A 15,310-nucleotide genomic window follows, 5' to 3' on the forward strand; every position below is an offset into this window, starting at 1 on the left:
CAGTTTTCACTGCAAGTCTTCTGTGAGCCACTGGCAGTTATTTTTAGCCTAAGGACTATCCTACACTGCTGAAGCCTTCTGAATGCCTGTTATTTTTTATTAAAATATTTTTGAAAGCCAGTAGTGAGGAAATCATGTGTATCTCCCTGGGGAGGAATTCCAAAGGTTGGGACCACCACTGAGAAAGCCCTGTTCCTAGAACCTACCTGCCTTATGACAGGCCAGAGAGCAGGGTATTGGACTCTGATCTTGGGCAGATTCATACAGGTATAGATGGTCCTTCAGATAAATTAGGCTGCTAAAACTACTAGCCTGCTGAAATGTTTACTGTTCCATTGAGACACTGGCAGCCTGCATTTCCCTGCTGGCTGGAGAGGAACGGAAGCCCCTTCACAACCAACATGGAAATGAAAGTTCTTTAAAAAAACAAAAACAAAGAACCCTGCTATCAAGCAGACGTAAAATGAACCATTCCTCCACCATCCTGCTTGGTTTTCACACTGATCAGGGAGGGAGGTGCTTTCCTTCCTCCATGGTTGGCATGGAAACCATGTGGACTGGGCAGAGGAGGGATGGAGAGATCCATCCTCTACCAGCTCACTCCCTTGCCAGTATGAAATTCCTGTTTGCTTATAGCTACAAGGTGAGTAGTTAATTACAAGCCTGAATTCTTGCTGCTATTACTCTCTGCCTGCCTCTCCCGCCTCTTGATTGGCATTTTTTGGAGAGAGTCAGTCATTTGGCTCAGCACCCCCAGCTTAGGACATTCTGCTACAGACAAAATGCATCACAAAGCACAGCTGTACCTGGTAAAAGTGCAGTTGACTCCCTCCCCATGACTGAGCAAGGCAAATACCTGACATAATCATAGTGGGAGTGATTGGTGTACTGTTCAACATGATCCTCCATGAAGACAGCTCTAGACATTGGTGTGACTGGTATCTTTTGAAACTGTACTAATTTGAATGTTGGTACTTGCTGCACATGTGGAGCTGTCTGCACAAGTTGTATCTGCTGAGAGGGTTTGTTCCAACCAAAGTGAACTGAGATAGATGTGATGCATCTGCATTTCAGTTACTTCTTTAAAAATTAGGAATATTTCTTTTGCCTATCATTATCCAACCTCAAACTGCATTTTAGTCTTTGCATATTCTTTCTTCCTTTGCTCTAAGTACACACAATAAAAAGCTTACGACTTACAAACTTACGATGTCTCCTAGGCCAGAAACCCAACATCGAGGCCCTGCTGCCCATTCAGAGAATGATCTTCCTGAACAAGAAGAGGAAATCCTGGGATCAGATGATGATGAGCAGGAAGATCCCAATGATTACTGCAAAGGTGAGAGGTTTTATTTTACAATTTGAGTATCATAATTTTAAACCAATAATTAAGGTTGTAAACCTGGTTTGGTACATCGTGTGTGTCAACCAGTAAGAGATTTTGCTTTGTAGATAGAAAAAGGAAAACATCTATGGGGACTTGATAGACTAATGCTTCTTCTTATAAGACCAGACATCTACCAGACTACGTCCTCCTTGTTTGTTTAGCATATCAAAGTTAATACATCAAGACATGTGCTTGCTTAAGGTATTTCTCAGTATTTTTATTCATTTAACTTTTTACTACTTCACCAGCTTTCCATTTAATATATGCTCCATATTTACAACTGAAATTAAAGTTAACATCAAAACTGCATAACAAACATCAGAAATAAAAACTTAATAACAAAAAAATGGAACTTTAGGAGCCATAAAATTCATCAAGAAACCAGGAAATAAACAAAGCCTAATAGCTCATAAGCATGGCGAGTGAAAAATAAAAACTATGTAGTTGTCTGGTAAGCCTCTCCAGCAGGTTGATGGGTGAGATTCCAAAGCAACATCATCCTCATAGAAAATGCCAGGGACAACACTGGATTAACCCATCTACCAATGCAGTGGTAGAATTTGAAATAAGTAGGGGGGGAATTGTTCTGGTCAGAGGGAGACTGCATTCCCAAGGGTAGTTACTGTCTGCAATCCATAGTTTGCAGGAAGCTCAGTATAGGACCCCCAGTGTGTGCTAGAGAATACTGGGTGAAGCAATTCAGTTTGTACTGGTACCTTTAGATACCTGCCGACACCTAGAGAAAGCTATTGGTTGCTCTTCAGGTGCTGAGATTGTGCTTCCTCTAATTACCATATAAATCCGTACATTTTGGGTCCACTTGCTATATAAAAAGCACTGACATAGTGTCATACAGGAATTGGCAAAGGACAGTCATTTCCTTCACTTAAATGCCCTATATTTACCTTCACATCACAGAATTCTCAATGGCAAAATGTTGCAAACATGACTGTATCTCCCCAATCCTGGCTCTAGTGACCCAAACTGGTATACTTAGCATCCCGCTCAATGGAATAAACTGAATGAAAAACGTCATGTCTCCACTGACTTCATTTTGTGTGGGTGTACTGTTTGCCCGGCATAGAAATTTAGCAGGCTGGCAGCAAAGGCATGGATCTCTCTGTCTTTCTGTTGCCAGCCAGCGTGTTCTATGCTAGACATGCAGGGGAGGGTGTCACCTGCTGTGCCTGTATATGAAAACATGGTAGACTGGTAGCAAGAGGGAATGAGCAGCCTGATGCAAACCCTCTTCCTTTTAATGCTGAACACGCAGGAGGGGGCTTACCCATTATCAGCTAGCTTGGAATGGCAGTGGGCTGTCAGAAGAGGGATGGAGTGTTCAGACCTCTGCCTCCTGTCAGTCTGCCTGGTTTCTTTGCTTGACAGAAGGAGGCAGTTTCCCCACCTCCCTGTCCAGCACAGAAAGGATGCTGGAGAAGGGAATGGGTGCTCAGCCCCTCATCCCCACCCCTGGAACCTCCTCCAACCCCAGCATAGAAATGCAGCAAGCTACCAGAGAAGGGTTGAAGCACTCCATCAATCCTCCAGCAGCCCAGTCACTTGCCTGGATGAAATTCCTTGTTGCCCATGGCGACCAGGCAAGTGTTTAAAAACAAGACTGCTTTGATAGTTCTTGCATTAGAGTCCTTGCATTATTTAATCCAATATAGTGATCCAGAAATATATTTTAAAAATTAATAACAAACTCCCCATGCTGAACCAACCAGGCTTCAAGGAAATACGTTCACCAAGCCATTTCTTAAAATGTAGGATGTTGCCTGTTGCCCCTTTGTGTATACCTGAGAGTAAGCATCTTTTAATTTAATGGGATCTTTTTGTAGCAATGTATGCGATGGCATTGTTAGCTTTCCTTCTTGTTAAAAAGCAGGTTCACACAACTGCAAACAACGCTTGATGCTGTTGTGAAGTATGTGTGTAGGTGTAACAAGTACAGCTCGGGGGCCTAAATGGAGGTGCTGGCCTCATGGTTCACAGTGATGTACTGTAGCTGCCTGGCGTGAATGTCAGAAAATGAATTGTTTTTGTGTGAAGTAGCTCCTGTTTGAGGTGGGCTGATTTGGGTTGGCTGATAATGTTGTTTAGGTGGTTAGGATGATGTGTGAACCTCTTCAGATATGCAACTTCCCACATAGTTGGACCCTTTGCAGTGGTGGCAAACCATAGCACAAAGTGGTGACAATGATACCACAATAGTGGTGGCAACCATAGCACAAAGGTAATGTGAGAAGGGGGCACGAATGCATTGGCAGAATGGTGTAGGGGAGCTCTTTAATAGGAGCTCACATAGGTCATAATTTTTCTTAATCCAGCATTGCCAAGGTCGAGGGACAAGTCTCTAAGTCAGTAATTCAACGACAAACACCTTCATACATCAATTGGCAACCGATCCCACCATGCCCGTCTTCTCTCTAGATTGTTTTTGATAAATATTGAGTAAGCTCTTTGAACAAAGGCAGGGCTTGAATGTATGCCCCTCCATTGGCTTCTATTAATAAACTAGTGGTCAATTATGTATCTGGAGGCAATTTTAACATGAACAAGGGCAGGCAAACGGAAATTTAATTCAGACAAAATAGAGCTCCTGTGGGTGGGAAATTGGTCTTCTCCAGAAAGAAGGTTCAATTGGCTCTGGATGTGGGGTTGCACTTTGCCTGCAAGTCCAAGGACGCGACCTGGGAATCCTCCTGAATTCAGAGGGTGACATCCAATTGAGAAAATACTTTTTTTTTTTTAAGATGGCTAACAAATGCGTTAAACAAAACATACGCATCTGTAGTAGCACATAGAATTGACATGTTCTCAGTATGACCTTAATACTGAGTAGATTACCCATCAGATCATTCTCTTATCTCATGGCTAAGGCCCCTCATCATGGAAATCTTAGAGACACGCTAGGTTCTCATTTTTTTAAGGATATTGCTATGCTTTAGCTGAGTCATTCTGTTCTGTTATGAGCCCAGCACCTTATGAAGAGATTTGAAGAGTAGCCACCAGGTCGTCTTAATATTGTGACTAGACCTTGCAAATCAACATCCCCTTTCAGCTGCAGTTGCAGCCAAGTGGTGTGTCATCATGTGCTTCACCAAATAAAGAAAATCCCAGGGTAGCATTCCTGTTCTTATGGAGGGAAGGAAAAGCATTATTAAATCCAAATGTTCTTGCTACTGCTAGGAGAGAGCAGTTAGCAATGCATTCTATCTCTCCCAATCCCAGAACTCATAGCTAATGTGACATTTGAAATTTCTTAAACAGTAGTGTTTTTAAAAGATACTTTTTCTTATTGCGGAGTATATTTAGTGAGAAAATCAAGAGATTTGAGAGTTCCCAGTGGGATTGTACCACCTGCACATAGCCATGCTGGTCTGCTTATCCTTCCCACATAGAGGAATAGCACACTCTACAGCTATTTTCTCTGCAGAAGCTGAGAAGGGAAAACACACCATCTATTCTATATTGTGCCTGATATTATTCTTTGGTAAGCTGTCAGGATTTATTTGCATGATATCTAAAATGAAGAAATTGCATGGTTCTACCAACAATTGTGTGTTCTCAAATGTTCTTTTTTTCATTTGTTTTTAAGAGATTAAAAGTGGCAGGTGCATAGATTGACCTGTGAGTTTCTCAATATCACTGAGGGTTCTTGACCCAATAACTATTTTTACATTTCCTAGGAGGCTACCATCTTGTTAAAATAGGGGATCTGTTCAATGGAAGATACCATGTGATCCGAAAGCTGGGATGGGGACACTTTTCTACAGTGTGGTTATCATGGGACATCCAGTAAGTCTTTTTTCTTTTTGGAAGGAATTTCTGCTAGTTGCATGGAATATTGTTACAGACCAGCAACATGAGATTTTTCCTCAGAATGTTCCTCCTTGTTTTCAAATCCAGAGGTTTCATCTCATGCTTTAAAAATATATATAAAAATAACATGGTAACAGTTCTATGTACAAACTGAAAATTGATTCATATTCCCCCTTGCATATTATTTCTTCAAGTTTACTTTTTATTTAACTTGGGGGAAATTAGGCATTCAGGAGTGACAGAGAACCTGCTTTTGTATTTTGTAGGAAATGATCCTGAGCATTCAGGTCTTTTTCTGTTAGTGTTATCTGATTCCTGAAGGCAGTTTAGTACTAAACTTTGTGTCCACTTAGGGGGAAGAGGTTTGTGGCAATGAAAGTTGTAAAGAGTGCTGAACACTACACAGAAACAGCATTGGATGAAATCAAACTGCTGAAATCTGTGAGTATCTACAAGTAGATGATTATGATTCAATTTCAAATTATATCCTTTAAAAATATCAGCAAATGGCTCCCAGCCATAATATACCGTATTTTTCGCACCATAGGGCGCACCAGACCATAGGGCGCACCCAGTTTTTTTTTTGGGGGGGGGAATCAAGAAAAAAAAATCCCCCCCAGCCCCAAAGAGCAGCGTACAGGCTGCACACAACGTCTCCTTGATGGAGGGTTTGCGCGCAGCTATGGCACAAGCCAAGGCAGCGAGCAGGATGGATCCGGCTCACTGTTTTGGCTTCCTCTTTAGCCCTGCGCAACCCCTCCTTGCCAGGAGATGCTGCGCAGGGCTAAAGAAGCCATAGCCCCGTGCAGCCTCTCCTTGCCGGAGGGGTTGCACACAGCTATGGAACAAGCCAAGGCAGCAAGCGGGATGGATCCTGCTTGCTGTTTTGGCTTCCCCTTTAGCCCCGCGCAGCCTCTCGTTGCCGGGAGATGCTGTGCAGGGCTTTCCTGGGAGGTGGGGGGATTCCCTCACCTCTTGCAAAAGCCCGCAGAAGCCGCGCAACCCCTTTAAAGAAATCGAGGCTTCTCCTGGCTTTCCTGGGAGGTGGGGGGATTCCCTCACCTCTCGCAAAAGCCCGCAGAAGCCGCGCAACCCCTTTAAAGAGATCATGGCTTCTCCTGCTTTTCTGGGAGGTGGGGGGATTCCCTTCCCTCTCGCAGAAGCCGCACAACCCCTTTAAAGAGATTGCGGCTTCTCCTGGCTTTTCTGGGAGGTGGGAGAAGGGACTGATGCGGCCAGTCAGTCCCTTCTCCCTCCTGTGGAAAAGCCCACAAGAGCGCACGGAGCTTGTGCCTTCCCCCTGCATTCGCTCCATAGGACGCACACACATTTTCCCTTGCTTTTTAGGAGGGAAAAAGTGGGTCCTATGGTGCGAAAAACACAGTAATATCTTGCTCCATACTAGATACAAAGAGGAATCCTGTACACAGGATTAGATTAGGCATTTGTTATTATTTTTCTTTAATTTGTAAAGGTATTTTTTTATCTCTGTTTCCAGAGCATTTTAAAAGATGACAGAAGATTATTTATTAAATTGGTTAGTCGTTTTATCTTGCCCAAGGCAGCCTAAAACAACTTACAACCAACCAATCAAACAGACAAAAAAAAAATCCACAAGAGATATATTAAAACCAAGGGGGGAGGAATACATTTAAAACATCCCACACACTTCTAAAAGGCCACAGATAATTAAAGGTCAAAGTCTTGGTTAGAGATGAAAATTTCTGCCTGGTGCTTAAAGATATGGCTATTGTAATTATTGCAAGTGGGTAATTCATCTCACGTTTGGTTTGCTATTTGTGTCATTAGTTGTAGGTATCATGTCATCCCATTACCTTAGCTGGTAATCTTCCTTTCATGTATCCAGCAGTACATTTTCAGTCATTTTTATGGAGGGAGGGAAAGGTAAATGCAGGCTCACGAGAAGTAACAGCATTAGTACAGCTACTTAGACATTGTTATTTAGGAATTGATTAATGAAGGGTTTTTCCGCCCCGGCTGGGGCATAAGGCAAGGTTAGTATGGACATAGTTGCTCAAGAATAGTCAGAAATGCTAACATAAGTTGATTGTTTGATTTGCTAAATAAAAATGTGGGGTGAGAATCTGGAGAGTGTCTTGGAAACCTATGGGATTTGATAAAGATTAAATGATAAACATTAAATGATTTTTTATGGTGTTTGATTTCCCCCCACCCTACAGGTCCGCAACACTGACCCAGATGACCCAAACAGAGAGAGAGTAGTTCAGTTATTAGATGACTTCAAAATCTCAGGAGTAAATGGTTCCCGTATCCTTTTAAAACCAGACTTTTCTGCGATCTTTAATCCAGCAAAATGTGGGATTTAATAAAATACAGTACTGGGTTAAAACATAAATGGTTGTCTTACACAGTGATGAAATTTCACAACGTGTAGCTGATTGGCACAAGTTTGTTTTCAGTTTCCTTCAGCCATATAAATAAAACAACCACAAAAAGGTTTCCTTTCTAATTCTGAGTGGCAAGAGCCTTTTTGAATGTTGGAAGACAATTTGAAAAAAGTGAGAGTATTGTTTGGATTTTCCAACTGATGTGGAAACTGATTTGTACCACCTTACGATATTTCTGTATCCCTGGGTGCTTGGAAGTCACCAGCGAAAATTCATAGGACTATTAATAATTAGAATACTTTTTGGTGCAATACCAGTACAGTGGTACCTTGGGTTAAGAACTTACTGTATTTTTCACGCTATAAAATGCACCAGACCACAAGACACACCTAGTTTTTGGAGGAGGAAAACAAGGAAAAAAATATTCTGAATCTCAGAAGCCAGAACAGCAAGAGGGATCGCTAAGTAGTGAAAGCAGCAATCCCTCTTGCAGTTCTGGATTCTGGGATAGCTGCGCAACCTGTATTCGCTCCATAAGACGCACACACATTTCCCATTACTTTATAGGAGGGAAAAAGTGAGTCTTATAGAGCACAAAATACGGTAATTTGTTCTGGAGGTCTGTTCTTAACCTGAAACTATGCTTAACCTGAAGCACCGCTTTAGCTAATGGGGCCTCCCACTGCCGCCATGCAATTTCCATTCTCATCCTGAAGCAAAGTTGTTAACCCAAGGTACTATTTCTGGGTTAGCAGAGTCTGTAACCTGAAGCGTTTGTAACCTGAGGTACCACTGTAATGGGGTGGATGTTGCGGCCTTGCTCATCTGGGTTCCCAATGTCATATATTGCTGCTGGTTACCGGGGGTGGGGCAGGGAGCGCAATGGATGTGCAGTGGGGGGAAGCATTGGGCTGACTCAACCACTGCACCCACACCAAGCACCCCATTGCCTTACCTCTCCCTCTTGGTAAATGGTGGCAGTGCACGGCATGGGGAAGCCACATGAGGAATGCCACACCACTGGTGGCGGCTGTGTAAAATTGCCACAAAGTGTAGCTATTCTAGAAAACTACATGCAGATAGTCAGGGGGAAATGGGTATATACACAATAACTAAGCATGAAATTTCTTTTTCCGTGTTGCTATGTATTCAGCAATAGCTGACTTTGTAAATGTTCCGGGAAATTCAGCCTTGACTCAGCTACAGATATTTGCATGGTGTTTGAAGTTTTGGGGCACCATCTTCTGAAATGGATCATCAAATCAAATTATCAGGGTCTTCCACTACTCTGTGTAAAAAGAATCATCCACCAGGCATGTTATATATACTACATTTGGGACTAATTTGTTGTTTTCTGTCAAGCGTTTGGTGCTCCGAAGGGCAGCTGGAGACTCTCTGTGATGTCAGTTGCTGCACTTTTGGCTAGTGGAACAGATCAAAATTGTAACAATGACTTCTCATTGGTGGATATCCTGTGCATCACATGCTCTAGGATCCCAAGATCAGGTCCTTCACGCAGTATTTAAGGATAACAAGAAACTGCTGTGAATCAGGAGGCCAGTTCAAGAGTTTCCTCATGCTTTCTGTCTAATAGCAGAATCAGATTCTATGTAATAGCAGAATCAGTGATCCTGTTCTGATTGATTTGGCAGCAAAACAGGGTAGGTTATTGCATATCACAGGAAACCACAAGGCACTCTTCTAAAAAGGCAGCACAGTTCCCAAAAGTGGAAGCAAAGGACTGTGTATGTGTGCTTTACTGCTCCAGGAGCATTTTTGTTTGCTCCAGTTGGGCTCATATAAAGAGTGTGTGTGTGTGTGTGTGTGTGTGTGTGTGTGTGTGTGTTGTGGGCACTCTTGCTACTAACTAAGGCAGGTGAGTGCCATCCCCCAACTGCCATACACACACAGGAACAAAAGGCTGGATGGTGATGATGGATCATTTGTCTGCTCACTTTTCTCTGCCCCACACTTTGGCTGTGGGAAGAGGTGAAGAGGAGATGGAGTGACAGCACCTAACTAGGGTAATTGGTGGGTTGTTGCTCAGTTGTCCTGTCCACTTGCCCTGGTTCCTAATGGGTGCAACTAAAGGAGGTGGAACCAAAGAGGCACACTGACCTGCTTCTTCTTCATTCTGTGAGTACGGAACAGCCCCTTGAGTCAGATGATATGCAAAAGGAGTTGGCAAAGTGCTGTGAAATGGACATCCCAATATGTCACAGTGGTGCCTCCACTCAAGGGCCTGACCTGATCATAGGTATCCTTATTTGAAAACAAGCCCTAAGGGGACTTATACCCATGTAAGGTTGACTGGGTGTGTTGTTCAGGCTGCAAAATGTATCTTTCCTTCATATATCACACACTTGTACATTAACATATAATACTGGAGGCATCATCCCGTTGAATAACACACACACACACACACACAAACACACACAAACAAACAAACAAACAAACAGGTGTTGTGCAACGCTTTGTTGCAAGTTTCATTTGTAATTGATGCTTCAAGAACAGAAATGAAAGCTGGGAAGGATGGAGAAGCCTAGAAGAATAGTGCTAAAATGAATGGGAATTACGCCTTCAGCAACAGTAGGTTGAAGATCAAGTAAAACGCTCATTTTGCTATAGTTTCCATAGTAACCTGGCTTTTTCACTGCTTGCTTCATAATAAAATCAAGCTTTTGGTCACATTGTGCACCACAACTGCCAGATCCTGGCTCTTCGGTGTACTTTGGAAGTTACACAATGACATTTTGTCACCCGTATGTGACTTTCCTTTGTCGTTTGTTCTCTGCAGGTTTTGCAGGGACTGGACTATTTGCACGCCAAGTGTCGGATTATCCACACTGATATTAAACCAGAGAACATTCTGCTGTGTGTTAATGACCAGTATATCCGCAGGCTGGCTGCAGAAGCAACAGAGTGGCAGAGATCTGGAGCCCCCCCTCCTTCTGGCTCTGCAGGTGCTTTTTGTGTTTTAGCTTAAAGTCAGTTCATTCTGAAGTGGTTTGTTAGGATATGACAAATATTAGCTGTCTAGATCAGTGTTTCCCAACCTTTTTTGGGCAAAGGCACACTTGTTTCATGAAAAAAATATCGAGGCACACCACCATTACAGCCCCGTGACGTCAGCGCGCAGCGTAACGCCGGGAGGGACGCACGAAAGTGTAAGTTTCAATTTTTTCCCCTCCCCCTTGCCTTCCTTCTGTGCCAACCGCCAAAAAGCCAAGAAAAAAGCCAAGACTTTAGGGCAGCAGGTCGACACGGAAGAAGCTCCTACCTAAGGACAGGTGCGACGGCCGTGTCCTCTTCTGCCACACTTGGCAGCCCTGCCTCACGGTCGTGACTCCCACCCTGATTTCTCCCCGCAGTCTGTCCCCCGACCTCTTCTGAAGGCTGGGGGGGGGGGACAAGGGCTTTTCTTCCGACCCCCAGCATTTTAAAAAACCCCGGGACAGCGGAGGACTTCTCCGCTGTCTGGGGCAATCTTAAAATGCTGGCGGGCGGCATTTTAAAATCGCCCGGGACAGCGGAGGACTTCTCCGCTGTCCGGGGCGATTTAAAAGCCCCTGGGAAGGCAGGCAGGGGGGACAAAGATTTTCGCCCCCCGCCCGCCTTCAGAAGAGGTCCTGGACCTCTTCTGAAGGCGGGCGGGGGCGAAAGCCTTTGCTCCCCCCTGCCTGCCTTCCCGGGAGAGCGGAGAAAGGCAGCGCGTTTCTCCGCTGTCCTGGACGGCTTTTGAAGGCAGGCTTTTGAAAGCCGTCCGGGACAGCGGAGAAACGCAGCGCGTCCTTGCCGCTGCCCCCCGACTTGGCTGGAAGGCTGGCGGGGGGAGAAGCCTGCTCCTTTCCGTCGCCAGCCCCGCAAACTCGGGGGACAGCGGGAGAGGCGCAGCGCGCCATCCCGCTGTCCCCCGACTTGGCTGGAAGGCTGGCGGGGGGAGAAGCCTGCTCCTCCCCGTCGCCAGCCCCGCAAACTCGGGGGACAGTGGGAGAGGCGCAGCGCGCCATCCCGCTGTCCCCCGACTTGGCTGGAAGGCTGGCGGGGGGAGAAGCCTGCTCCTTCCCGTCGCCAGCCCCGCAAACTCGGGGGACAGCGGGAGAGGCGCAGCGCGCCATCCCGCTGTCCCCCGACTTGGCTGGAAGGCTGGCGGGGGGAGAAGCCTGCTCCTTCCCGTCGCCAGCCCCGCAAACTCGGGGGACAGCGGGAGAGGCGCAGCGCGCCATCCCGCTGTCCCCCGACTTGGCTGGAAGGCTGGCGGGGGGAGAAGCCTGCTCCTCCCCATCGCCAGCCCCACAAACTCGGGGGACAGCGGGAGAGGCGCAGCGCGCCATCCCGCTGTCCCCCGACTTGGCTGGAAGGCTGGCGGGGGGAGAAGCCTGCTCCTCCCCATCGCCAGCCCTGCAAACTTGGGGGACAGCGGGAGAGGCGCAGCGCGCCATCCCGCTGTCTCCCGACATGGTTTGGAGGCTGGCGGAGGGCTTCCTCCTCCCCCAGCCCCGCAAGCTCCCAGAGCGATGCCAAAGCTGCGCGCAGCTTCGGCATGGCTCTGGGTCCCGTTCTGGGGGAGGGGGAAGCTCGGGCTTCCCCCGCCCCAGCCCCACGCCTGGCGGTGGGGGAATAAATTTTTTCCCCTTTATTCCCCCCCCCGCCGCCAATTTTTCCCGCGGCACACCAGGCAAAGTCTCGCGGCACAGTAGTGTGCCGCGGAACACCGGTTGGGAAACACTGGTCTAGATCACCCTGAACATGATTAATATGGAACATCATTTCAGTTTGTCTATAAAATAGATATTCATTGCAGTACTAGCTGTATGGTTCCATATAGAGCTCATGAAAAGTGTGTAAATTGCCATGCTGGAGAATTATTTAAAATGCTGTTTCTGATCTCATGTTATTAAATTGATGATAGGCCAACTTCTGTTGTGTCATGTATAAAAGAGTTTATAGAAATTCAATTTAGAAGACCTCTGCAGTGAGGTGCATCATGGATATGCCTTGCTCAGTCTTTTGTATTCTCCAGAGAGTTTAAAAATTCTTTCCATCATACATTCCGTATGTATTATGTATAAGTAGACTCTCCATTAAGTGGCTTTACTATTATAGGTGTTCAATCTTTTAAGACAAATCTCATATAGAAATTGAATCCTCCCTGGTGCTGCCAAAGAGCTGTGCAACGGTATCTCAGGATTACTTTTGAAGAGCATTGACTAATGGTAAAAGTGGGGAGGGTGTTCCTAATTTGGTCTCCACCAAATCTGGTGTTTTATTGAGACTACATAAACTCCATCCTTTTCAGTCACCAGCCAAGGTGGTACACTGTACCTGAAGCTTTCATAAGAGTATGGTTACAGAGCAGTAGCCATGACAGCTGTTTAATGTCTTGCTGTATCTGTATTCTTCAAGACCAGTCAGTTTTCAAAACAGAGGTCCAGGGGTCACAACCCTGTCCTTCTCCAGTGGTCAGGCTCTTTGTTGTCTATTAAACATTTTTACCCCTTGATTAAACATAGGTCTGCCAGGGGCCAATGAAAATTATTTTTGTGGGCTGTCAGCTGACCACCTGTGATTTAGTATTTCAAGTACAGTCGTACCTTGGAAGTCGAACAGAATCCGTTCCAGAAGTCTGTTCAACTTCCAAAACGTTAGAAAACCAAAGCACAGCTTCTGATTGGCTGCAGGAAGCTCCTGCACCAATCGGAAGCTGCCGAAGCCCCCGTCGGACATTTTGCTTCCAAAAGAATGTTAGAAAACCAGAACAGTCACTTCCAAGTTTTGATCGTTCAGGAGCCAAAATGTTCGAGAACCAGGCTGTTTGACTTCCAAGGTACAACTGTGGTTAATTGGAAATTGATGGAACTTGAAGTGGACTTAATGCATTCTTGACTTACCTATGTGTCATCTCAGTTCACTTTTTAAAATAGTGTGTACGTGCTGCTGTCTTGCCTCACTTGCATGTAATTATTCCCCTTACTTTGAAAACTGTTGAGTGGCCTGACAATTGATAACATAATTGTTGTTATGTATAATAATCTGACATCAAGTTCTTTCTGCTTCCATAAGAAGGTAACAATTTAGTGTTTGGAACAGCTTCTCAGTGTTGCAGGAGTGATTTAAGTAGATGCCTGTCTCCTAATGCTGCTCAGTGTTGGAATTTAATCTGTTGATGACTTGATGAGAACATTTTCCTTTTTTTCTATACTACAGTCATGTTTCAGAAGTAGTTTTCTGTTAACTATAGAATAGTTTGAGTAGTATGCCACTTCAGTAGCATGATTGCAGGCTTATTAATTGTAATTCTTTTTTATTTCACAGTGAGTACTGCACCACAGCCCAAACCAGTAAGTGTGATAACTTGTGCATGTTATGAGTTAAACTTAGCATTCAGATGTACACTGTCTTTTTACAGAGCAGTTCCAGTGCTGTGGGAAGGCTCCTACCAAATAGCACAATTGTGTCTGGTCATATTTAGCTTTCTATTTCCCACCATCCCTGGGGCTCAGATTTTAATAGTTTGGCTATTTTTCTAGCTACTGCAATTGCAGGAATTTCTGATGACCAAATCTATGATTTTTCTGTTTGTATCTTATATTTATTTGTATGAACACGTACTTGGGAGTAATCTGAACTGCTCACTTGAATGAAATAAATATGATGTGAACTGGTTTGTAGGTTCCTTGTTTAATATCTAAAATATCTAGAACAGGCATAGGCAAACTCGGCCCTCCAGATGTTTTGAGACTACAATTCCCATCATCCCTGACCACTGGTCCTGTTAGCTAGGGATGATGGGAGTTGTAGTCTGAAAACATCTGGATGGCCAAGTTTGCCTATGCCTGATCTAGAATGTGGCCAGATATTATCAATGAGTACTAGCAATTTACACAAGGAAGAATAATTATGGAGAATTTTTCTGCTATGTAAATGGTATTGACATCCAAGCATGCTCACCACAGAGAGGCTTTGTTTGACATCTTCTAATTTGCACTTAGACTACAATCCTATATCCACTTACATGGGAGTGCCATTGAACTCAGTAGGAATTCTGAGTTAAGCTTAGGAGTGCATCATTAACAAGCACATACTAGAATTATGAGAATAGGATTGAAATACTGGATTTATGGTGGCAATCCTTTTACTTGCAAACCTGGAAATAAGCCAAATTGAACTCGTATAAACATGTATAGGATTGCAGTGTAAATATTCATGATATCTGGATGTTCTTTATGGTCAGAGGGATGGTGTTATTTCCTTCTGTTTTCCCTTATTTAACTACTTTTTCTATATAAAAAGTCTGCCAGATTATTTGCAGTAGGCAATAGATGCCTGAAGGGTGGTGTATTTGCAATTACCCTACAGGCTGACAAAATGTCAAAAAATAAGAAAAAGAAATTGAAAAAGAAACAGAAACGACAAGCGGAGCTGCTGGAGAAGCGAATTCAGGAAATTGAGGAGATGGAGAAGGAAGCCATCCCAGTGCAAGCAGAGCCTGAGGAGCAGCAGGAGGAGCAGCAAGAAATTCCACAGCCACTTGAGCTGCTCTTAAAAGAGAGCCCTCCAGATGAAGAGCTGCCGGAAAAGACAGGTATGGATTTCTAGAAAATACGTTTTAAAATAATCATTAATAGACATTAAACATAACACAAGTAATGATAAAAACTCTACAGGAAAAGAAAATATTAACAGATCATTATTTTTACCATAGGAATTAGCATTTTCCCAGCATATG

General features: G+C 44.4%; 1 protein-coding gene across 1 annotated transcript in view; it reads left to right on the forward strand.

Annotated features, from left to right (window-relative positions):
- The window catches only part of SRPK1 (SRSF protein kinase 1), a 35,341-nt gene that overhangs the window by 11,460 nt on the left and 8,571 nt on the right, over positions 1 to 15,310 (forward strand). The window contains exons 3-10 of the mRNA XM_081914499.1: positions 1,221 to 1,339; positions 5,080 to 5,188; positions 5,566 to 5,653; positions 7,414 to 7,501; positions 8,788 to 8,894; positions 10,379 to 10,544; positions 13,897 to 13,922; positions 14,941 to 15,166. Coding sequence (XP_081770625.1) covers positions 1,221 to 1,339; positions 5,080 to 5,188; positions 5,566 to 5,653; positions 7,414 to 7,501; positions 8,788 to 8,894; positions 10,379 to 10,544; positions 13,897 to 13,922; positions 14,941 to 15,166 — 929 coding nt within the window. The remainder of the gene's footprint in view (positions 1 to 1,220; positions 1,340 to 5,079; positions 5,189 to 5,565; positions 5,654 to 7,413; positions 7,502 to 8,787; positions 8,895 to 10,378; positions 10,545 to 13,896; positions 13,923 to 14,940; positions 15,167 to 15,310) is intronic.

This window comes from Podarcis melisellensis (assembly GCF_964234715.1).
Source record: "Podarcis melisellensis genome assembly, chromosome: 6".
Lineage (NCBI taxonomy): Eukaryota > Metazoa > Chordata > Lepidosauria > Squamata > Lacertidae > Podarcis > Podarcis melisellensis.